Genomic DNA, 23,022 nt, shown 5'->3' with positions numbered 1-23,022 from the left:
TAATAATAATATGATCGCTGGAAATAAAAGTAACTACGCACGATCCCTGGTTTTTTTTTTTTGCGAAATGTTCGCCCCTCGCGGTCCCCACGGAGTGCCGCGTGCAGCAGCAGCAGGAGCGCATGATGCGCACCGTCCTAAGAGCCTTTTGTCCCAACTTTCCGAGCCCTTCCTGTGCCCATCCATCATTTCAGCCACATCAAGGCTGTCTGCGCGTGACCTAAATTGCGTCCCAAATTTCTCGGCCCCCTTGCTTTCCACTTTCCCCTTTCCGTGTGAGTGAGATGAACTGGATTTCCAGAAGGATGCTGCTTTACGTGACGCTCGGCATCTCCTACCGCCCTCTCATCCCACTTTCTCTGCGTCCACGCCGCGGTGACAGAAATAAGTGCGATCCTCCCGGCAGATGAAAAAAAAAAAAAAAAAGAAAAGAAGGGAAAAAAAAAAAAAACGGCTTGTGTGCTTTTCTGCTCCCTCTCCCTTTCCCCTCTCCACCACCACCATCCCTTTTTGCTGCAATTAATTTCTCCGGCTCCCGTAACTCCAGCCAGTGTTCCGTTCGCCCCTGCCTGCCCCGTCCTCCGACGCGTCCTCGGCGGCCGCCGCATCCTCTCCGTCCTCTTCCACTCCTCGCCGAGCGAGTCGTCCGTGGCGGAGGAGCCACGCCGTCCTCCGCCCCGCGTCCTCCTCTTTCCCCACGCAGGAACCTGCAGCAGGGCAGGGGGGCCGCCAAGCAGCACCGTCCTCCTTCGCCCGAGGCAGCGGAGAAAAGCGGTACGTCTCCTCTCCGCCAACAAAGAAAGACCAGAGCCGGCGGGTGATGCCGCATCCGTCCTCGCGACTGAGCTGAGGTCCGCGCGCTTCACCGCGTGCAGTAACGCTGTACTGTAACGGTGCGCGAGTCAACGCGTTCATCTACTACACCGCTCTCAGATATTCTCCTAATAATTCTTCATGGCCCCTGCACTTTATGACTTATTGTGGCTGTTTCGAAATTGCACTTCACCTCGACTTTTGTTTTCAGTGTCATTTCATGTAACAAGAAGTCGGGTAATAAGTGTAACTAACGTAACGGCGCATGATCATGGTAACTAGACTGCTCCGCTGCTGGAGCTGCTCTTGAGAAGCAGAGCAGGGCTTCGCGCAGCAGGTCGATTCGATGCGCTGCTCATGCTGGATGCAGTGAGTGCAGCAGGACATTCAACAAGTCGCGTTGACAACTTTTTAAGGAGCCTGTTTCACGCTCAGGTAAAGTGTAAAATCACACATTTTGATCATCATGTCTTTTAATAGCTTCTGCGTTGACAGGCAGCAGCCGTCCTCAGGGTTGTGTCTCTGTCAACTCGGGAAACCTCTGGACGTGGTGTACAAGCAACAGCTGGAGGTATAGTGTGTGAGTGACAGGAGAGTGTGTTCCACTGATGTATGGATGAGTGACCCAGTGTAAGTAGTGTATCTAGCAGTGTAAGTCACCTTGGTGAATAAGGTGTGTGGGCTGATAAAATTACATAGAGTTCATTGGAAGTTGCTTTGGAGAAAAGTGTCTGCTAAATAAATAAATGTAAATGTAAGTAGAGGATCTCCCATCAGTGTGTGAGGGTTCAGATGTGGAGGGAAGCGAAGATGGAGTCATTTGTTAGCGTTTTTGTTTATTGGGTTGTCCAGATTTTAACAACTGAACAGCACTTTTACAGAGGTATATATCAGAGACAGGGGGGCACGGGGGTGCAGTGGCGCAGCGGGTTTGGCTGGGTCCTACTCTCTGGCGGGTCTGGGGTTTGAGTCCAGCTTGGGGTGCCTTGCGGCAGACTGGCATCCCATCCTATGTGTGTCCTCTCCCTCTCCAGCTTTGCAGCCTGTGTTGCCGGGTTAGGCTCTGGTTCGCCGTGACACCCCCCCCACCCCGGGACAAGCAGCTTCAGACATTGTGTGTGTGTGTGTGTGTGTGTGTGTGTGTATATCATAGTCAGTATCCTTACGGCTTCTGTTGATGTCCTGCTCCGTAACCATGGTGTGGGAGGCTATGGATCATCTTGATGTTACTGCTCTCCTCCCAGATATGATACTACCCTGGTTCTGCTGGAAAGATGCTGGATGGAAGTATCTGCTTTTTGAGCTGAAGGTGCTATGTAAAATTGCTCTGGCAGCTCATATGGAAACTTGCATAATTTCCCCACTTTATTTATGTCCTCAATAGTTTTTATATCTCAGTTTTTTCAGATGCTTCTCCATTGTAAATGCAAAAAGACATGAGCATTTTTGTGCTCTTCAGCCGTCCTCTAGAAGTTAAGTTTTGCTTTCTCTAACATTAATCTATGCTTTCAGAATATCAGTTGCGTTAGTGATACGTGGGAATCTTTTAACTGTAAAACCCGACAGAAGCTTCACATTTGACTTAACTCTGAAACCAGGATATATCCCTCTCTAATAAACGTTATGCAGTCTTTAGGTGGGTAGGTACGCTACCAGTTCACAGCAATTTCTCTTAGTGGACACAAACTGCTGGTCCAGTCTCTTTATTTCACAATACATTTGCCTTAGAGGGACAATGTAAAACATGGAAAAGAAAAAGTCTTTTTATTATTCTGCTGTCGTATGTCTCATGCTGATGTTTTAATTATTACTTAAAGTTTGCCGGTTACTGCTGAATATAAAATATGGGCTAGAAACAGAAAGCTATGTGAATCCTGCTCAGTTGGTTGTGCAGAATACTAGGGAAGATGCATAATAATCGCAGAAGACGAGCTCACGTCCACTTTTCGAGTGAAGTTGTGAATCTCAGTGCTGCAAGCCAAACAGGTTTCTTCTCACTTTGCAAGCTTTGAAAGCTCCTGAGGAGGTGAAGGGCTTTAGGGGATGTTTTATTCACTTCCGTTCCAGGGAACGCTGTGATGAGCTAAATAAAACATTAAGTGAAGGGTTAGAACTCAGAGGAACTGGCAGCATGTGTTTGGCTGAGGATGCTGCACTGCACCAAATACACGGGCTCTGCTCGGGTGTGAATGAGCACATGAAATATTTTAGCGAGATGTACGTAACTGTCTCGGGATGTTGTCGGATGAGAGGGCAGTGGGAGATGTTGAACTTGCAGAGAGTAAAATAACGTATAGGGTTTTATTCCAAATGTGTCTGACTCTACAGTACAGTATCAGTTCATTATTAATTATTAGTTGCGCTTATGAGACTGGAAAAATTTAGGTTAAACATTTCCCTTCAGTAAACTAAAGCGAGGCCCTTCCTGGGATTTGAACTAATATTTTTTTTTGGTTCAAGGCTGCGTCCTCACCAACTTCACATCTAGATCATCATAACAAACAAACTATTCTTGGCCGTGTACCAGCTGGAGCTTAAATGAGCACAAAAGTATTTACTTGCGTGATTACCATTATTTGTTTGCTGAACTCGTCTGCAGTCATCTTTTATCCCAGTGCTTGTAATTGAGCCCAGGTACAACAAAACAAGTGCCTTATAACCTTTTCTTTGTAATAACCTAAAATTTTTTACGTGCCTCTTTAGCTGATCAATTATTATCTTAATTTATGTAAACAAGGTTGTAGAACATTTCTGTAGTGTCTTAAAAACTTGGATGTTTTCATTAAATACAATAGAAACTGAAATGTATACTTGCGAACTGAAATTTGGACTTAAGGTGGCATCATCAGCGAACAGCTGTAAAATCTGCAGAACATTTGCAAACGTTCCGTGGCTTTCAACATATTTTGAACACCACGTTAAACGGAAAAACGCATGTGACCTGCACTCTGATGGTTTGAGTTTTGAAAAATCCACACACGGAACTCACACAGACACATTGTCTGAAACCGCTTGTCCCCAGCGGGGTCACGGCAAGCCGGAGCCTAACCTGGCAACACAGGGCACAAGGCTGGAGGGGGAGGGGACACACTCGGGACGGGATGCCAGTCCATCACAAGGCGCCCCAAGTGGGACCTGAACCCTAGACCCACTGGAAAAGAGGCACAGGCCAAACCCACTGCGCCACCACACCCCCCACACACAGAACTGCAAACACTAAATCTGTGCGGTGCATTATTATGCTAAATGCCCATTTTGTACAAGAATCTCCAAAATGCTTTTAGTGTAATCTAGGGTTTTCATGGCATTTTAACTAGGTTCTGTTCTGGTTTTTTGGGTGTTGCCCTGGTCTTGTCAGGTCCAGCCCTTGTGGCTTTTGAAGAGTTAAACAGACGAGTTTCCTTTTTTTGGTCTAATCGTGTTGTAGCAGAGATGAGAAATGGGCCACATCGCTGCATGACTCAGATGCCTCAGCTGGTGAGAAAGCTAGCATCCTCTTCCCAGGCCTGTCTGCGTGTGTCTTATAGGTGTGTGCGCTCTACCGCTTGGTCCCGGCAGTCATGTTTTTGCACTTGGCAGGTTCTTTTGTTCCTGATTTTCTATGTTTAATCTTTTGGTTTCGTGCCTCTGAGGGAGAATACATCAGCCCAGGAGATGGAGTTGTCTGTGGTTTGGAGAAACCTAATTTGAGGAGGGTAGGAGGGTGCGAAATTCAGAGTGCATGCTGGAAGAGACCAAAAGAGTGGACCAGATGACAAGCTGGTGCTGAGATTACATGTTGGGCAAAGAGGGAGGGGTTGCTCGGTGGTTCAGTGGTTTGAGCTCTTCAGGATACAGAAATTAGAGAAGATTATACCAGGCAAGGAGCAGCTGGATGACTCCACATGTGTTTAGGCAAATAAGTTTTGAATGGGAAGCAGTGAGGCACACAACAAATCAATGCCCGAGAGCAGAGGACACCATAGTGTGCAGCCCTCCTCTGACCGGTCGTCCTAATTCGTCCCTTGTCACCTAAGGACAGTGACCACCTTCCCACCATTTCTCCAGGGGAGATCATTTTGTATTCACATCAGCAGACCTCAGTGAATATGCCTGTCTCTGCACCTCTGCGACTGCCAGGATCCGTCCTCCCAGGTCTCTCAGAGGAAGCCTGTCCTTTTGCCCTTCATTTATGGAAATGTGGTCAGGGACATGGGCCATAAGAAGGGACTGGTGCGACTGAAAGCCAACTATTAAATAAAAAATGCTGTCAGCATTCCATGTTGCTAGAGAGAAAAAGGTGGAAGGTTCCAGAAGAGACAAAAAAAAAAACCTTCATTTAACTTCCATAAGCTGAAGTTTAGGCTGAAAGTAGTGCAACAGGCAGCTTCTATCTAGTTCTCTTAGACTCTTGGAGAGAGATCTCAGGGATTTCCTCACACTTCTATGGCTCTCCAGAGTACCGTAGTGAAACCTGGATGCTTCATACACTGTGGTGCATACCTTTTACGGCCACTAAGTACACATTGTTTGAGCTTGTGCGACATGCTTATAAGCAACATTATAGTGTGATCTGTGCCTTATATTTTGTAAACTTGTCCACATTACTTCAGTCGCTGGATCTATTTAAGGTAAGGTTACATTTGTTCCAGCTAATTAAAAAGTGCAGAAAACCTAGCAATTTGCTTACTTTGTTGCTGAAGAACCTTATTTTTACAAAATCAGAAATAGAGGGAACATGAAATAAACCAACGTTCTTTTGGTTTTCAGTCATTAAATGAATTTATGTAATAGATGTTACTCGGTCTGAAGATTTTAATTAATTCCCATCAACATAGTACATATAATGGTGGGGTAAACAGCAGCGGGTGAAGTTGGTTCCTTACAGCTGCTGGGTGCGTGTAGTACGATTTCATCTCAGGGTGTGCAGAATTTCTGTATATTCAATTCAATGTATTTTTACAGAGCGTTCTTCTCACACAGTGACACGGAGCACTGAACACAGGTCTAAGACAAATGAAGAAATAGTTGGCTATATACAAAATTACTGCATTATCCATGCAGTTATTAAATTTGTAAGTATGCCTACTGGCCACGGAGGAAAGGAACAAAAAAACTCCCAACTGAGAGTCAAGGGAGAAAAAACCTCTGGGGGTCCAAGTTCCAGTGGGTGCCCACCCTTCCTAGACATTCTAGATTAAAAAAGACTTTTAAGCGGATTTATAACTACTAATAACATTGTAGCTGAGCGTTAACTTGATGTGTCAGTTCACACAGGTACGTCTCGTCCATCATGGCAGTCGTTCGTCAGCGTCAGTCAGTATGGGGTGCTGGTATGACTGCTGACCGTCCTCCTCAGGTCTTATCATGGGGAAACAATGCTCAGCTACAAAGAAATTGTTAATAAATGATGACTTAAAGAGATTAGAGAGGTTAATACAGAAGGAAAAAAAGCACAACAAACTGGAATTACACCGCTTAGTGATATGTCTGAGTGAACATTAAGTCTTTAGCCTGGATTTAAAGGCTGAGACAGATGGGACATTTCTGACAGTAACTGGTAGACTATTCCACAGTTTAGGTGCTCTATAGGTAAAGGCACACCCTGCTACTGAGATCTTATTCATCACAGGTACTTTAAGGTAACCCGCATCCAATGAACGAAGATACCGTCTTGGAATATAAGAATCAGTAATCTCACAGACGTAAGCAGGACAATGCCATGTGCTGCCTTATAGGTCAGAAGTAGGATTTTAAAATCAACTCTAAGTGTAACTAGGAGCCAGTGCAGCAATTTAAGTACTGGTGTTATATGGGGACACTGTCTGGTATGGACAGCAGATAATAAAGAATTACAACAGTCCAGCCTGCTTGAAACAAAAGCCTGAATCAATTTCTCCGCATCTCGCCTACATAGGAATCGCCGTAATTTAGCTATACTTCTCAAGTGAAGGAAGCACAACCTAGTCAATGAAACCACATGAGACACAAATAACAGGTTTCTGACAGGCAATCTGGAGACATGCACTTCTGTTCCTCCCTTGCCTGGAGAAGCATGCAAGTGGTTACCAAGAGCTGGCATTTCCACACACTTGAAGTTGTATGTATCCATCACAATTTTTCAGGTATTGTGTTCTGCACAAAGCCCTGATTGAAAGTACTCTCAAATAATGCCGTAGAAATTGCTCTGAATTTGAAAATCAGATTTTTCAATTACCTCTTCCCTTTCTTCCTACTTAATTTAAAACTCAGGTAAAAAAAAAGGAAATGTAAATATAACAATGTTTTAATGTTAATCTTGGCTCTTGGTCTGTTGGGTTTTCCCTATTCTTTAAGGCTAGTATTCAAACTTTTAAATGTTTTCATTTAAAGTATAAAAAGTGTGTCTATTAAATTACTGTGTGTATATATATAATGCAGTTTACAAGTATAATGCAGTTCCCCTTTTTGCTGTTCAGTTTAAGGCCAAGAGCGAAGTCGATTAATCAAATAAGAAGGGGGCCTGAGCTTGGCCATCTGCTTGTGTGGGAAGATGGGCTTTCGCAGTTGTCATCCTCAGGGAAACAGTGTCTATCAGAATTCACGTCACATACAAGAGCTCTAAAGCCCTGAATCAGGTCAGGTGGATGAAGGAGGACATGGACACACACAGCAAGATACACACAGACTCATAGAAGAAGCTGATGCCAATTACCGGCTTTGCTGTCTTTTCAGTGTCCCTCGGCAACCTTTTTTCTTTTCTGCATAATTTTCACTGAGGTTTGTCTGAATTATGTTTTCCATGGCATTGAGATTCCTGCATTTCCTGCATTCCTGATTTTTTTTTTTCCAGTATACAGTAGAAATCTGTTCATGAGATTGTAAGACATAAACAGCTACCAGCTTGTTTGTCTTTTACACACCGAATGTCATTCTCTGCCTGAAATTCAAACTCTGGTTGCTTATTTTGGGAAGGTTTTTGTACTTTTGAAGCCTAAATATTAGTAAAGATAACATGTCATTATTGACCTTCCTGAATGATGACTTGCTCTTTTTAGTCCGTAGGTCAATCAGACTCCGGTGGTTTACAAAGAAAGGCTGCCCTTCAATTTGGAAATGGAACACAGCCATCATTCCTCCCATTTTTTCTTTCTATAAAAGTTTGAGATGGCAAAGCAGTTTTTTAACAGTGTCCTTACTGACCTTTTCATTTTTGTGGATTATGGTGAAAACATTTTTTTTTAAACTTTAAAGCCCTTACTGTACAAACTTACAGCAGAGTAATACCTAAATGAATTGTTTATGATGTTGCAATCTTCTCTTAATTATTGTATTTCACAGAGTACTTGTTTTGTTTTTGTCTGTTTTTTTGCTGTAGTCTCACCACTTCCTCCCAGCCTCCTTACAGGTGTAAATCACTGTACAGGTGAAAATTCACTGTGGTTGTTACTCTTTTCTTTTCCTACACACAGTATGATGTGTTTATGACATTCCAAATGTCTGCAGACATTTTTCAAATGGTTCCTATCATTTTCGTGTAAAAATCTGTACATTTTCTCTCCTGGCCCCTCTCTTCGGCTTTTAACCCCTCTCCGTGCCTGTGTTTTCCACTCGGTGTCCCCAGCCCAGTATTAAGACTGATTTTATTTCCCATATAACTGTCAGACTCAATCAATCATATTGGCACCATGAGGTATTATTAAACTCACCTTCATCCCTCTCTTGCAGATCAGAAATGTTGCTGTCACTGCTTCTTTGTTCAATGAATACTCTCATTTTGGCATCCCTTTCAAACTCTGACCATGAACCAGGTGTGTCACCATCTCCCGGAATTAATTCATTGTGTGAGAATAAATGTCTGTTTTGGTTCATATTGAACACTTAGAAGAAATACATTTGCCATATATATTCACCACATTACTGCTTTGTTCACCATGTATTATGCATAAAGCAGAGCTTCTTATATAGAGAGCATATCATATCAACTGATCATCTTTGGATTATTTCCAGTGTTTTTATAACAATGTCTGAGACTATATTTATCAAAATGTTTTATGGCCTATAATGACTAATTACTCATTGACATATTTATTTTGAGAGTATTTTTGAATTAATTATAATAATATTATTAAATTCTATTTCTATATTGTTTTTTTTTTTTTTTTTTTACTTTGCTGCGGCTTTCGTCCAATGCAATTTACAAATCTAGGTGAGTACAAGAATGCTACATAATGTGTCATATACTAAATGCGTCATTTAATATAAAGAAACATTTATTCTTTGATGATTTGGTTCCTTCAGCTACTACTGCACAGTCGCTGATGAAATTTATCATTTATTAAGTTGTGTTTCATTGAGGACAGGCAATGCCAGTTTTGCAGTTGTTATTGGTGTTTCCTGCAGCAGATTGTCCACTTGTTTTCATGCTCCTTTGACCTGTTCAGCAGGTGATACCAACACCCTACAGGTGATCATCAACAACAACCAACCTGTGTTAGCTGTCTTGGGGGGTTCCCTCACTCTGCCTTGCCTCGTGTCCCTGCCTGAGCCTCTCCCCTCAACCTTCACCTTGGGGCGCCACGCTGCACTGATTCTGCCCAGGATCAAGTGGAGTCTGCTCTCATCTGGTCAGGAGACAGAGATTGTGGTGGCACAGGGGGATCTGGTGAAGGTCAGCAAGGTCTACAAGGGACGGGCCTCCTTGCCATATTACACCTCCTCCCCTGCTAACCTCACCTTGCAGTTAGAGGGCTTACGGCACAGTGATTCAGGCATTTATTGCTGCAAGGTGCAACAGGGCCTGGAGGACGCCCATGACCTGGCTCCCGTCAAAGTTAAAGGTAATGTGGTACATGGGGTCATCTAGGCAACATGCAACAGCAGTAGAGCGACGCTATAATGGCAAAATGAGTTGTTCCGATTACACAACAAAAAGCCTTAACAATGATCGCAAAGATGTGTTCATTTTCAGAAGTCCTAGCAGGTCTTTCTACTGTTGCAACTCACTGCTGTGGGGTCAACCATATCTGGTGACTGCTGCTAGCAAGAAGGAATAATAAAGATTCACTGAAAACTTAACTCTCATTAAAATAAAAAAAATTAAGATAGGTTCCTGAGCCTAAAAAATCATCAGTTTCTAAATAAAAATATGCTAAAATATGCTATATGTGTCAGACTTGACTACACTTATTTTGTGCTGCTATTAGTTATTTAGAATTGAATATAACCAGTTTAGTGGACCTCTCATATGTCTTTGCTAGACGTGTATAATATTTATATTACTTTTACATGTGTTTGTTTAGCAGGCTCTCCTATAAGTGACTTCTAGGGTACAGACTAAATGCCTGAAATATAAGAATATTTATACGACTCCAAACTTCATGCAGTGCATCAAAGGCCAAGCAACATAAAGGATGCTCATTGAAAGCTCATCTGAAGGTCCACACTGTGTTTACTACTCACACCGTGATGAAATTCTTAACAAAGTTGAAGTGACCTGTACTGACAAGTACCATGCGCAGTGTAGCGCGGCATTATACATAAAGTGCACACACGGATTCTCTTTAGCAAGAGGTCAATGATGCCTTTCCCGTTGAAGGGAAACTGTACGTAGTGACATGTTGCTTGAAGAGGCACGTAGTTAATACAAACACTTACACAGAAACATCTCTGCATTGTTTTCTTGAGAGACATTTTTCCTTTTTCTTTTTTTTTTTTGTTAATTCAAACATGTAGCGCCTGGATAGGAGAACAGGAACACATAACGGTGAATTGTCAAACTGATAGTTTGCCAAACAAATGTTTGTGGGATACCTGCATTTATAAGACATTTATTTAATGTTGCATATCATGGGTGGATTATTGTAGGAAAACAAGGTAAGCAATCCGACTAAATTCAACACCGCATTCTATTGAAACAGCAATTGCTTATTGAATACAGCATTACGTATGTGTCATTTAGTATAATTTATTCCGGTGTATTTCTTCTTCAACCACTATGTATTATAAATGTAATGTTTTGGTATGTGTGAGTAGCACAACAATTTGTGAGGTATTGACAACACTGAAAACTGACAGTTGCTTGAACAGCGGGGCAAAAAGTCCCCCAGCCTCTCCTTCTTATGCATATGATATGTGTAAAGTTTCACAAGGGCAGTTTTTTGTTCCACTCACATACAGACTAAGACATTTGTACTATCTAGTCACGTATGATCCGTGACCGTCACTGGACAATCCTTGGCAGTGCACCTAAAGAATGTTAACATTACTTAAACAATGACCAATTAATGATGTCTGTCCTTTGCCTATAAAACCCAGTCATTTGAAAAATGCTTTTGAAGTTTCGTCCTTGTCCACTAAGGCCGTGACAGAGCAACCCTGCATAGCTGTGGTGCCCGAAGCAGGAAGGTCAACAGGACATGCTTCACTACTGAAACATGTTGCACCTGTGTGTTGACAGGTGTGGTGTTCCACTACCGGCATGCCTCTGGCCACAACGCTTTCTCCTTCCGAGAGGCCCAGAAGGCCTGTAGGAACGCTGGGGCACACGTGGCCACCCCAGGGCAGCTCGGGGCTGCCTATCACAGTGGCCTGGAACAGTGCCATGCCGGCTGGCTCTCCGATCAGACTGTGGGGTGAGTGGCAGTGTGTGGTCCCGACATCCACCTGCTATTGCACCACATGGGCTTTGGTCTGATCACCTGGGTCGAAACACTTAAACTTTGTATGTCAGATTGGTAGTTGCCAGAATATAGGGGACCTTTGAGGATCTGCTTTTACTTATGCTTTGTATAGTAAGGATTCTACAATATCAGCCGTTTCTTGCATAGCTTTTCAGCCTTCAGTTATGAGATTAACAGAGTCATTACCGATGACTCTAAAATAAGCATCTCGAATATGCTTGGAATGGACAGCCAAAGAAAACACACAAAAGTTGTTTTGGATTCAGCTACTGCTCACTGCTTTCTCTCTGCAATGGCATACAATTGGAGCAATGCAGGCTGCCACGAAAATGAGCATAAACAAGCTTGGACATTTTTTGTAAAAAAAAGTTGTGTTTAGCAAATTCAGAATAAACTGAGCAAAGAAATACACATGTACAGATGTTATGCATGCCAAGCCCACCGAGTCTGACAAAACCTTGACAGCGCCTTTATTCTTCCAACAGGTATGCTGTCCAGCACCCTAGCCAAGCTTGTTTTGGTGACATGGAGGGGGACCCCGGGATGAGGAATTATGGAAAGCTCTATTCCCAGAAGCGATATGATGTGTACTGCTATGTGGAGGATATTCCTGGTAATGAGATCATTCTGCCTCCTCAAACAAGACCTTAATGTATAATTACTGTAGTATGATTTACATCAAAAAGTCTTTTTTTTTACTCGCTTACATTCTTTCAGTTATTTTTCTCATTGTAAATTTATTATCGGTTGCACTATCACACAATGGGTAGCACAGCCCTTGTGCCATGTGGGTGTACGTTAAAATGTACGTAAATGTTTGTGTATCTCTGAAAAAAGAAAAATTTGTTGGAAGGTGATCAGGAATCATTGATATTGGGTTTTATGCAGCTACTCGTGTCATGAACTTTGCTGCATATGGTGGAAAGAAACAAACTAACTGCACTTAGGAATCACACATCTGTAACTATGTCTCTTTCTTCTAATGTAATGCACAAATTATATTTTGTATGAAATGTACGTCGCTTTGGAGAAAAGCGTCTGCTAAATGAAAACGTGTAAATGTAAAATCCAGCTCAGCCTGGGTGGAGTTTGCATGTTCTCCCACAGTCCAAAGATGTGTGTTTCAGGTTAACTATTGACTCTAAACTCCCTGTAGTGTGTGAATGTGTCTGTATATGGATACCCTGCAGTGGACTGGTGTCCTGTCCAGGGTGTGCCCTGATTTGCCTTGAACCTTATGCTTTTTTGGATAGGCTCTGCACCATGTCTCTAACTTGTACAAGTGGTTAATGATAGTGAATAAATTTATGCTGATTTTTACGTAAGAAATCACATAAAAATTTTGACCCTTATGCTGTACATACAAAACAACACAAGAGTGAGCAGCATACCATATTAACTGAGCAGCTGGTTTTTACAGGATTTTAACAAGCAACTTAAATGTATGTTTGAGGAATAAAGTGGGAAAGGGATTGTTCTTACTACCTAAATCCAGGAGTTAATTGAAGAGCCATTATGGCAGATACATGTTTTTGTTCTAGCTCTACAGCTGCTGTAGTTTAGTACGAACATCCCTATAGAAAATGGAGTTGTGATTTGAGTTTTAATCTGTGCAGCTGGTGTTTTCTGGCTTTATGGCTGGCTTATGAGCTTTTTCATGGGATACTTTACCTAAAATATCCTGGTAAAATTATGGCTTCATAAATCATTGGACTATTAATGATAAAGCAAAATAAAATCCACCACGGGCTGTTAATTTACATCCATAAAACTGCAGAACCATGACGGTTGACCATATTTTCGTCCTTGTGTGCAGGCAAAGTAGTCTATAATTCCAGTCCTCTGCACCTCACCCTGGAGGAGGCCAAAGCTTACTGTGGCAGCTGTGGGGCTAAGCTGGCTACTCTGGGTCAGCTCTATGCAGCTTGGAGTGACGGTCTGCACCACTGCAGCCCTGGATGGCTAGCAGATGGCAGCGTGCGATACCCTGTAGTCACCCCAACAGAGCACTGTGGAGGCTCGAAGCCAGGGATCAGGACTGTCTACCGCTATCACAATCAGACAGGCTTCCCTGAGCCACACAGTCGCCACGATGTGTACTGCTTCCAAGGTATTATGACAAAGCCTGTGGAGTCAGAGGCCATTGGAACTCTTACTTAAATATGTCTTTTTGAGAAGAACATTCTTGTCCTTGATCTTGTCTCTTTGTTTTCAGAAATGCACAAATGTGCACCAAATTAAACAATGCATATTTGCACTGGTAGTCAAATATCGTACTTAATATCTAGTCATTTAATTACAATTTGCGTGACTATCTGATTTTTGAATGTAATGCGAGATTTTTTTCCTCAGTATTGTTTTTTCTCCTTCAAAGACAATAGGAGACCCCAAACTGACACTTCCAGGGAATACATGGCAGCAGATTCCGAGAGTGTGGACCAGGACTCCCTTCTGAAAGACCCTCTTGAGGACTTTAGTCTGGGGCAGATATTGGAGCAGGAGAAGAGTGAGCCAGATGGAGTCATGGAGGTCTTCCCTGTATTTGAGAGCTCCGTTGCTGCAACGCAGATGATGGAGCAGGGTACTATCCAGGAGATCTTCCCCGTGGATAATATACAGGTTGACATTTCTGTCCCTCTTGACTCCCAGAACCCCACTACTCCCAAAGCTACTTCCCAGACCAAGCAGTTCAAAGAGGTTTTGTCTTCTGTGCAAAAGGCCAGGGACCCCGAACACTATCATCCTAAACCTGAAATTAGTCTGAATTCAAATGTTACTATACCTTCCTCTGAAAATTCTGGTAACAATCTCAAGTCTGAGACAGTTCTGGAAACTAATGGCCCCACGGTGTCACCAAGAGACACAGGTGTTAGCATCACACACCCATTAATGCCTGAAACAAATAAATCTAGGGATCTTTTTTCCTTGTCTGGGGGATCTGGTGGTAACCATGGGCGCTATCATCCCTTGTCTGAAAAAAATCGGGAATCCATTGACCCTGAAACTTCAGCTGGAAACAATCAACAATATGACAAGTCTAATACTAATTTGGATACTTCTATCTCATCTCTGTCATATAATGAATCTAAAGGCTTCAAACATTATCCGCCTGTTACTGGGACAAATCTGGTAACCTCTGACCTTTCTAAGTCACATTATGACATTTTAGAAAGCAGATCAGGCAGTGAAATGGTCTTTGACAATTCAGAGGACAACTCCAGCTTCTCCAATGCCTCTGTGACGGCACACCTTGAAATTGGTACTGTCACACCTCCACTTAGTTCATCTGAGGAGCCGGGGACAAGCATGTCTCCTGCCAGCCCAACGTCCTGGTATGACATCCCTCCTGGGGAAAATAATCATGGCAAAGGAAAACTGGCAAAAATAAGTGAAACTTCTACATCTGCCTCGACCCCACATGGCGACTGGGATCTTCATTCAGAGCTGCCCACACCTTCCTCAGAGTGGAATGCTACAACACCATACTCTCCGCTGAATCAGACAGAAGTGTCAATTCCCAGCTTGTCTCCCTCAGGATCAGTAGTTACCTGGTCTGACGTTGAGGTACGGTCTGGCAAAAAAAATGCCCCCGTGTCAGAAAAGCTCAAGGACTTGGTCACTTTAGAACCTTTAGATATAGACTTGATTGTTCCTTCGGAAGATATCCACACATCGGCACATAGCAGCTCGACTCTCATTCCTCAAGGTACAAATCATGTTACTTGTAACTGTCATATTTTTACCAGTACTGTCATTAATATTTCTTTGTATGTTCTTGTGGACTACCATGTTCACTTTCGTACTTTCTTTCATTTCCATGTTAGTTAGAGGTACACGTAAGAGCAGTGTCCTGCAGTAAACCTGTAATCCATTTCTGTCAGTCTCCGGGTCCACGCAACAGCAGTCTGGTATATGGCCAGACTCCAGTTCCTCGGAGGAGAAGCAGGTGGAGCAGGAAGCTGTTGGGACATCAGTGCCACCATCTGTTGGAGACCCCACTGGACCAGCTGGTCTAGGGTCACCCACCTACCCTTCTATTACATTTGATCCAATTCACCCTTATCCACAAGGGAGAGCAGAAAATGATACAGGTATATATTATTGCACTTTATTTCTTTAACACTCGTTTCCTACATCAGTGTTTTGAGAGATCATTTTAATAGATTTTCGCTTCCAATATATATATATATTTATATACATATTCCAATATATATATTTTTTATTCGGTAAGTTTTCCAGTCTTGCATTTTTTGTAAAATTCTGTCATTTTGTAGAGTCAACTTGTTTGAATTAATACTGAAAAAATTTCAGTGTTCTTCTGATGAAAATGTCTAAGTAATGCCACGTGTCTTTCTCCTGGAGAGCACATTTATTGGCTCTTTGAAAGCTGGACTGCATAGTCTGATTTAATGAGGCCACTTTCATTTTCTTTGACCTACATCACATGCACACAGACACCAGCTGAAACCGCTTGTCCCATGTGGGGTCGCGGGGAGCCAGAGCCTAACCCGGCAACACAGGGCATAATGCTAGAGGGGGAGGGGACACACCCAGGATGGGACACCAGTCTGTCACAAGGCATCCCAAGTGGGATTCAAACTCCAGACCCACCGGAGAGCAGGACCCGGTCAAACCCACTGTGCCACCACGCTCCCTTCTTTGATCTGATGTGGTGTATAATGTGACAAACCTAAAATAAATGTTGAACAGAAACAGAATCTAGAAAGTAACTGTCTGCAATTGTGTGGCCAGCTTCTCCTTTTCCTGTAGGCCAGGAAAAGATAGAGACCCTGGGTGAATCATTGGAGTCATCAGTAGAAGGGTCCTTTGGATCTGCTGTTACCTCTGATGAAATGCAAACATCCCAAATGAACAGGTCAGCAGATATTTCCTCAGGTAAGTTCTTATCCCGCTCCTCTGATAAACTTAGTCTATTAAGATTTTGGTTATTTATAAATTATTTTCAAGATTCACATTCTTGCACTCCAGGCAATGCATAAAATATTCCTCCACTATGCAATTACCTAAAACTCTCTCTCTCACTCACACACACACACACACACACACACACACACACACTTTCAGAACCGCTTGTCCCTTACGGGGTCACGGGGAACCGGAGCCTACCCGGCAACACAGGGCGTAAGGCTGGAAGGGGGAGGGGACACACCCAGGACGGGACGCCAGTCCGTCGCAAGGCACCCCAAGCAGGACTCGAACCCCAGACCCACCGGAGAGCAGGACTGCGGTCCAACCCACTGCGCCACTGCGCCACCGCACCCCACACCTACCTAAAACTCAATTCACTTAAAGTTCTGTGATCACAAAATGTGAAATATCACATTTTGAGCATTTCACTGTTGATTATGCATCTGCTGCTCTCCACACTGTTTTGTTCAGTCAAATTCGGTAAAATTTCTCTGGGGTAAACCTAAATTGACGTATACCACTTTGGACCTATTTTTCTAAGACTGAGCTTAGTCTGTGTCAAGCTCAAGGTGATCCGTTTCTTGCGAACCACTGCTGTACATAAACCAGTGTATGTGCATTTCACTATTTTAACATGTAGTCGATCTCTGACAGGTGTGGACTCCACACAGCAGCAGTCTGGCATTGGGTGGACAGGCTTCTCCACTCCTGTAGAGGATACAGAGGCATCAGGGCAGCAGTGGGTGGAAATGTCCTTTGGTTCAGGTGACCTTGGAAGCATCTCAGACTTGGGACTGATTTCTGTAGACATGGAAAGTGTCTCATCTGTATCTTCTGGGGATGGATCCAGTGAATTTTCTGGGGACCAGGAAATGCTCAGACCTGGTGGCTTTCCTGTCACGCTGATGACTTCTCCTGCCCCTTTCACCCTGCCTGGACCCAGCTCGCCCTTTGGGGCAGCAGAGGTAGAAGCTAGTGGACCCAGTTACATTCACTTGCCAGAAGTTGTCATCTCATCTGAGCTGGAGAACTCTGGAATGGAGCAGACTGAGCAGGAAGAGTTCAGTGAAACTCATGATGTCACGTTTCCCGCAGTGACCTGTACAGATGAGAAACTCTCCAGTCAAGAGGGAGTTACGGTGCGAGGGCACTCTGAGATGACGTCTGTGGAATTTCTAGGACCTTCTGCGGAGCCTGAGCAGCTCTTGCCATCCACTTATTCTCCAGGAGAGGCCTCTGAAATAAATCAAGACACCACCATCACCGAACTGCCCGAGTCCCCATTTCCGTCTACCACTATTGCCCCAACCACTGATTACACTGATGAACCCTATGAAGCCACCCCTGCTGTCTCCATGTCCCACAGGTCCATAGGACCCATGGCCACAGGGGAGTCTACACTTTACCCTGATAGCACCCAGAGCCCTAGCTGGGGTATAGAGGCCTCTTCAACAATACTCCAGGAATCCCATACAAAAGCAAAATACATCCCAAAGCATCCCAGTGTGACCCAGGTCTTTGAACCTGAATTCTCATCCATTACATCAGGATATCCCACTAGGTCCATCACAACACCATCGGCCCTTGAAAGTCAAAAGTCGTACGCCTCTGCAGGACCGGTAGATTCAGTTTCTCCCGAAGAGGACATCTTCCAACATTTTACTGCTTCTTCCCCTTTGGAGGATACAGAGCAACCTGAGATAAAAGTTGTCCCCACCCAACCATCCACTTTTCCTACTCTGCCAAAAGAAAAGGCAACAGTAGGAGGAGGGGGAAGTACTTCAGGTAGTGTAACCCTACCAGTGTCACTACTTCGCTCAAATCTTGCATGATGCATTTCGCTGTTCTGAATTTCGGCTTTTTGATGTTGTTTTTTTTTTTTCCGGCTGCTAATGCACAACACACCCTAAGGTCCTGCTCGCATCCTCAGCCCAGTTCTGAGTGATGTGACATCTCACTGTGTGAACAATAGTTTCCTTGATGATTTTTTTGGAAAATGGAATTGGAACATAGACATGTAGAAGTACACATGAATCTTTGGTGAAGGAGCGCCCTCTTCTGTTCCTGTATGATGTAATAAGATACAGTGTACTGTAAATGTACAGCATGTACCATACAGTATGCTGTTCATTTAAGGATCAAGAATGTGCACTTTTAAAACTGACAACCCTTTCCTGTGTTCATAAAACCAGTTACTCCCCTGTGTATCTACATGAGGGTAAACAAAAGGATATAAATATCAAGCAGAGTTTGTGAAGACACTGCATTTTGGGGGGTTAAAATGTTGTTTTTTTTTACTGTTTCATTAACAGTAAAGTATGAAACATAATTTATTTTAGGGGAGAGAACATTTTGTGAAAATTATTTATTTTGTTATGCAACACTCCAGAATTTAGTCCTTGAATGCCTCTGCTTGCCAAACTTTGCGCTGTGATTGAAAATGTAATACAAATTTTAATACACAGCACCCTATAGCAGACCTGGGATTTATTCATTCTTTTTACAGTAAGTATTCATACTGCAGACATTATAAGGACCAGAAATCTGTTTGCAAAAAAGTGTGTTCATAATATAAAATGGCAAACTGTGTAAAATAATGCATTGAAGTTCGTATTATTATTACAATTCATATAGGTGGTGACATTTGCAATTTTCTCACCTAGTTCAGCCTCCTTTATTATTTCTGCTTTCTTGTCAATAGCAATTTAGCATTTTTTTCATCCCAGTATGATGAGCAGATGTGCCTTTTCGGATGCACGGTACCAGAGAAGTGAACACAAAATTGCACGAAGAAAAACACTTCAGTCAAGGACTTGCTGTGTACATTTACATTTGCACTTATTCATTCCGCAGACGCTAGCCAGTGCATGTGTGTGTGTGTGTGTGTATGTTTTCTCCAGAGCCACACACACATCTGTGAAAAAAATACAAAGAATCCATTACATTTATTCCTTCATACGCTTACAGTATATACTTTTTAAGTCAAGTTTTGTTCATCAGAAATTAAGAATCATACAATTTGAGGCAGGTCTGCTATCTCGCTGTGTCCCAGGTGCCTGCCTTGAGAACCCCTGCATCAACGGGGGCACTTGCGTGGAGGAGGGAGGCTCCTCTGGGTGCCTCTGTCTACCCACCTACGGCGGGGACTTCTGTCAGACTGGTGAGGAACCGCTCTTCCTCCTCCCTTCGCAATTCACACACCTTGGTGCCTCGCGGCACTGTTCAGCGCAGTGTTTTGTAGCCCCTCTCACTCCGTCCCTGTCTCCCCCCCTGTGTGGCCCAGACCTGGAGCCCTGTGAGGTCGGCTGGGAGAAGTTCCAGGGCTTCTGCTACAGGCACTTCACAGACCGCCAGGGCTGGGAGGTGGCGGAACAGCAATGCCGCACCTACGGGGGTCACCTGGCATCCGTCATGAGCCCCGAGGAGCAGGACTTCATCAACAGTACTACTCGTATTGTTAAGCGATGCTTCCGCACACCACTTAGCTCTTCTCTTACCGGCCGCCCCCCACCGCAGTGTTCCATCACCTACAGGATTCGCGTGCAGAAAACATAATCACACACCTCGGTGTGTCTGAGGAGAACAATGGAACCGAAAAGAAAGTTCTTGCAAAATGCTATCAGTATTTGTACCATTCTACAAATTGTTCTTTTTTTGTGTGACTCCATAAAGAAACAGTGGTTTTAAGTTTCAGGACTTCCTGGCTGTTGGTAATTCCTTTAAAGTTGTAAATCTGACAATATTTTTTTTTTTTTTAAATTAATGCCAAAACGGGTGCCTTTTATGGATTAAAATGTGTTTAAGTAACCTAAGCTTCTGAATCAAGGTGAATAGTGTTTTTTTTTTTTTTTTTTTAAACATTGTCCATACCAAAATATTAAACATGCACAAATTAATCTCCATTCTTCACTCTCAGGTCACACAAAAAGCCTTTTGAACCCGTGCCCCTATATGTTTTCTTTGATTTTTAATCTATGGTGAATCTGTACATTTGATTTCCCGTGAAAAACAGGTGTTCTTCATGATATGCCCACGTATCACTGTTACCAAAATACAGCAGTCAGCGCTGTTGCTTTTTGTATTTTGTCTTAGATGTGAGGACCGATCCTAATCTCACATTCCTGCCGCCTTCGCCTGAACTCTTCACCTCACCGGGACGTCTCCGCCTCTCTCTCTCTCTCCTCAGATAACTACAAAGAGTACCAGTGGACTGGACTCAACGACAAGACCTTGGAGGGAGACTTCCGCTGGTCCGACGGAAACCCTCTGGTGAGGCCGGCTTCAACGGAGCTTTCTGGGGTCTGAGGTTTGGCTCGGCGTGCCTTGTGCGGACCGTTCCGAACTGTCCAAGGAAAATCGTGGACAGAACTCACGTGTTTGGCTGATGCTCTTCTCTAGAGAACTTGCAATGTTAAACTACTTACGATTATTTACCCATTTATACAGCTTGGTAACTTCACTGGAGCAATTGAGGGTAAGTAACTTGCTCAATGGTCCTACAGCTGGAGGTGAGATTTAAACCTGTGGTCTTTGGGTCCAAAGATAGCAGCTCTAACCTCTACACTACCAGCTCCCCTGTTTGGGGAGATGCATGTACTTGGCCACATAAACGTAACTAGCTTATGCGATTGCAGTGTGCATTCCTTACATCTTGACTCGTTCAAGTTGTAACTGTTTCATGCCCATTTACACACCTCACTGTACAAAACGGTGTTACTGCACTATGCTCTTCCTGCCTTTCTTCAGCTGTATGAGAACTGGTACAATGGGCAGCCTGACAGCTACTTCCTGTCCGGAGAGGACTGTGTGGTGATGGTGTGGCATGATGGGGGCCGCTGGAGCGACGTGCCCTGCAACTACCACCTCTCTTACACCTGCAAGAAGGGCACCTGTGAGTGGGGCCTGTTCTGGTGGGAATCAGCCAGGACCGATCCTTTTACAAGATGAAAAGGGATGGAAAACTTGTTCCTCAGGGGTTCCGTTCAAACCATTCTCCACGATTTAAGAGTAACCTTCCCAATACAAAAAAAAAAAAAAAAAAAATTAATGAATTCAAAGCTGAAATGTATTCATGACTCAAACTGGTCTAGTCATTGCTGACTGTGAGCCGACACTAAGTATATTAGGACTTGGAAATTAATATGAATTAATCCAAGTTCTCCATGCTCAGACTTAATTTATGGTCCTTTTTCATTTTCTCGTCTTTTCGTTTTTTGTGGTTGAGCAGCCTCCTGTGGCGAGCCGCCCGGTGTCCCTAACGCTAGGGTGTTCAGTAAGCTGCGGCAACGCTACGAGACGGGCTCCATGGTGCGCTACTACTGCACCGAGGGCTTCCTGCAGAGGCACGACCCCGTCATCAAGTGCCTGCCTAGCGGCCAGTGGGAGGAGCCTCAGGTCACCTGTGTCCCGGGTGAGAATGTTATAAAGGGGTTTCACTAAAACATTTGTGGATTTCAGGTCAAATGTTTGTGCAATAGAAGGTAAGACTATTTTAAATTTCTTAGACTTTGAGTGTTGTATTTTCAGTGATTCAGGCCTCTTTCTTAAAGTGACATTTTAAGTGCACCTTAGTCTAGGTGTTAATGTAAACTCTGGATAAAAATCTGCTTTACTTCTCAGTGTTAGGGGACCCAGCAGGGCACCAGCAGGTTATGACACCTTTCGCCCAAAGCGAAGAGGAGGCTTTGGAGGACACGGCTAAGGAGAAGGTCACACCAGAGTTCTGGGATATCAAGTGGAACTTCTAGACCCCCGTTGAGAGCTCATTGCTTCCCATCTTTAACACATTTTCCTTAAACTGTCCTGCCTGAATCAAGTGGGATTTTTTAATTGTTCTCCAGCAATTATCTGGAAAGGATCTAATTGGCATGTTTTTTTTTTTTTTTTCCTCTTAATGACAATGCTGTATGTAATTTAGGAGCACAATGTATGTTGACAGAATGTCTGTTATTTAGAAGCACAAGGTGTCTGCCTTGGATAAATATACAGAATGTGACTTTTAAATTTTTTTTGCCAAATTCTACTTTATGGAAGGCCTTACCTGGATGGAGATGAAATGTTATTACACCAAAAAAGCATTAAGGGAATATGGATAGCAAGTGTTTGTGACTCTTAAATGATTTTTCTAAAGCTATTGTACCTTGCTTGTGCGGAAAGTGTTTGCTAATTAAATAAATGCAATCAGTGTTTATCCTAGAAACTAAAAAAAGGTATTTAAACTTGGTGTTGGATTTTTTTTCCTGTTCAACCTAGTAAAGTAGCAACATTTTAAGTAATTGCACAGAAATATTCTAGACAGCATTAACAACTGATTGTCAGTTGAGCTTATGATTAATGTTTTTTCCAGCTGGTAAACTTTATGTTGTAATAAAGTTTCGAAAAAGTAAAAAGATCCTGTAACATTACAAAATTAAGTCTTTTGTTAGATACAATTATTCATATCCACTAAAAAGAGGTTTGCCATGCATATAAAAATAAAGCAACATTTAAATTTTTGGTAAATGTAGATTATGCTTATTTAAATTGTGCTCCGTCAAATATTTAAAGAAATATTATCAAAAAAAAAAATAAAGTACAGACAGTGCATCAGTGGAGTGCATCACTGAATTTCCAGTTATTTCTCATTTTATAAGGGTTACAT

The 23,022-nt window shown here is 43.1% G+C and overlaps 1 protein-coding gene across 1 annotated transcript; it reads left to right on the top strand.

The window, feature by feature from the left end:
- The first annotated feature begins 460 nt into the window (after window positions 1–460).
- bcan (brevican) lies at window positions 461–22,529 on the top strand. The gene is made up of 16 exons (XM_029260076.1): window positions 461–774; window positions 8,500–8,582; window positions 9,216–9,611; window positions 11,231–11,405; window positions 11,939–12,066; window positions 13,270–13,563; window positions 13,828–15,159; window positions 15,335–15,544; window positions 16,206–16,349; window positions 17,037–18,167; window positions 19,435–19,542; window positions 19,666–19,824; window positions 20,569–20,651; window positions 21,129–21,273; window positions 21,610–21,792; window positions 22,002–22,529. The coding sequence occupies exons 2-16, from the start codon at window positions 8,507–8,509 to the stop codon at window positions 22,127–22,129; spliced, it is 4,692 nt and encodes a 1,563-aa protein (XP_029115909.1). The 5' UTR covers window positions 461–774; window positions 8,500–8,506; the 3' UTR covers window positions 22,130–22,529.
- The last annotated feature ends 493 nt before the right edge of the window (window positions 22,530–23,022 follow it).

Source organism: Scleropages formosus, chromosome 18 (assembly GCF_900964775.1).
Source record: "Scleropages formosus chromosome 18, fSclFor1.1, whole genome shotgun sequence".
NCBI classification, from domain to species: domain Eukaryota; kingdom Metazoa; phylum Chordata; class Actinopteri; order Osteoglossiformes; family Osteoglossidae; genus Scleropages; species Scleropages formosus.
Note: the sequence above shows the minus strand (reverse complement) of the source record. Positions and strands in the feature narration are given on the sequence as shown.

Coding starts and splice junctions, on each gene's coding strand:
- bcan (XM_029260076.1), top strand. CDS start 8,507: ATGTTGCTGTCACTGCTTCTTTGTTCAATGAATACTCTCATTTTGGCA. Junction 9,612..11,230: donor GGCTCCCGTCAAAGTTAAAG/GTAATGTGGTAC, acceptor GTGTGTTGACAG/GTGTGGTGTTCCACTACCGG. Junction 16,350..17,036: donor GTCAGCAGATATTTCCTCAG/GTAAGTTCTTAT, acceptor GATCTCTGACAG/GTGTGGACTCCACACAGCAG.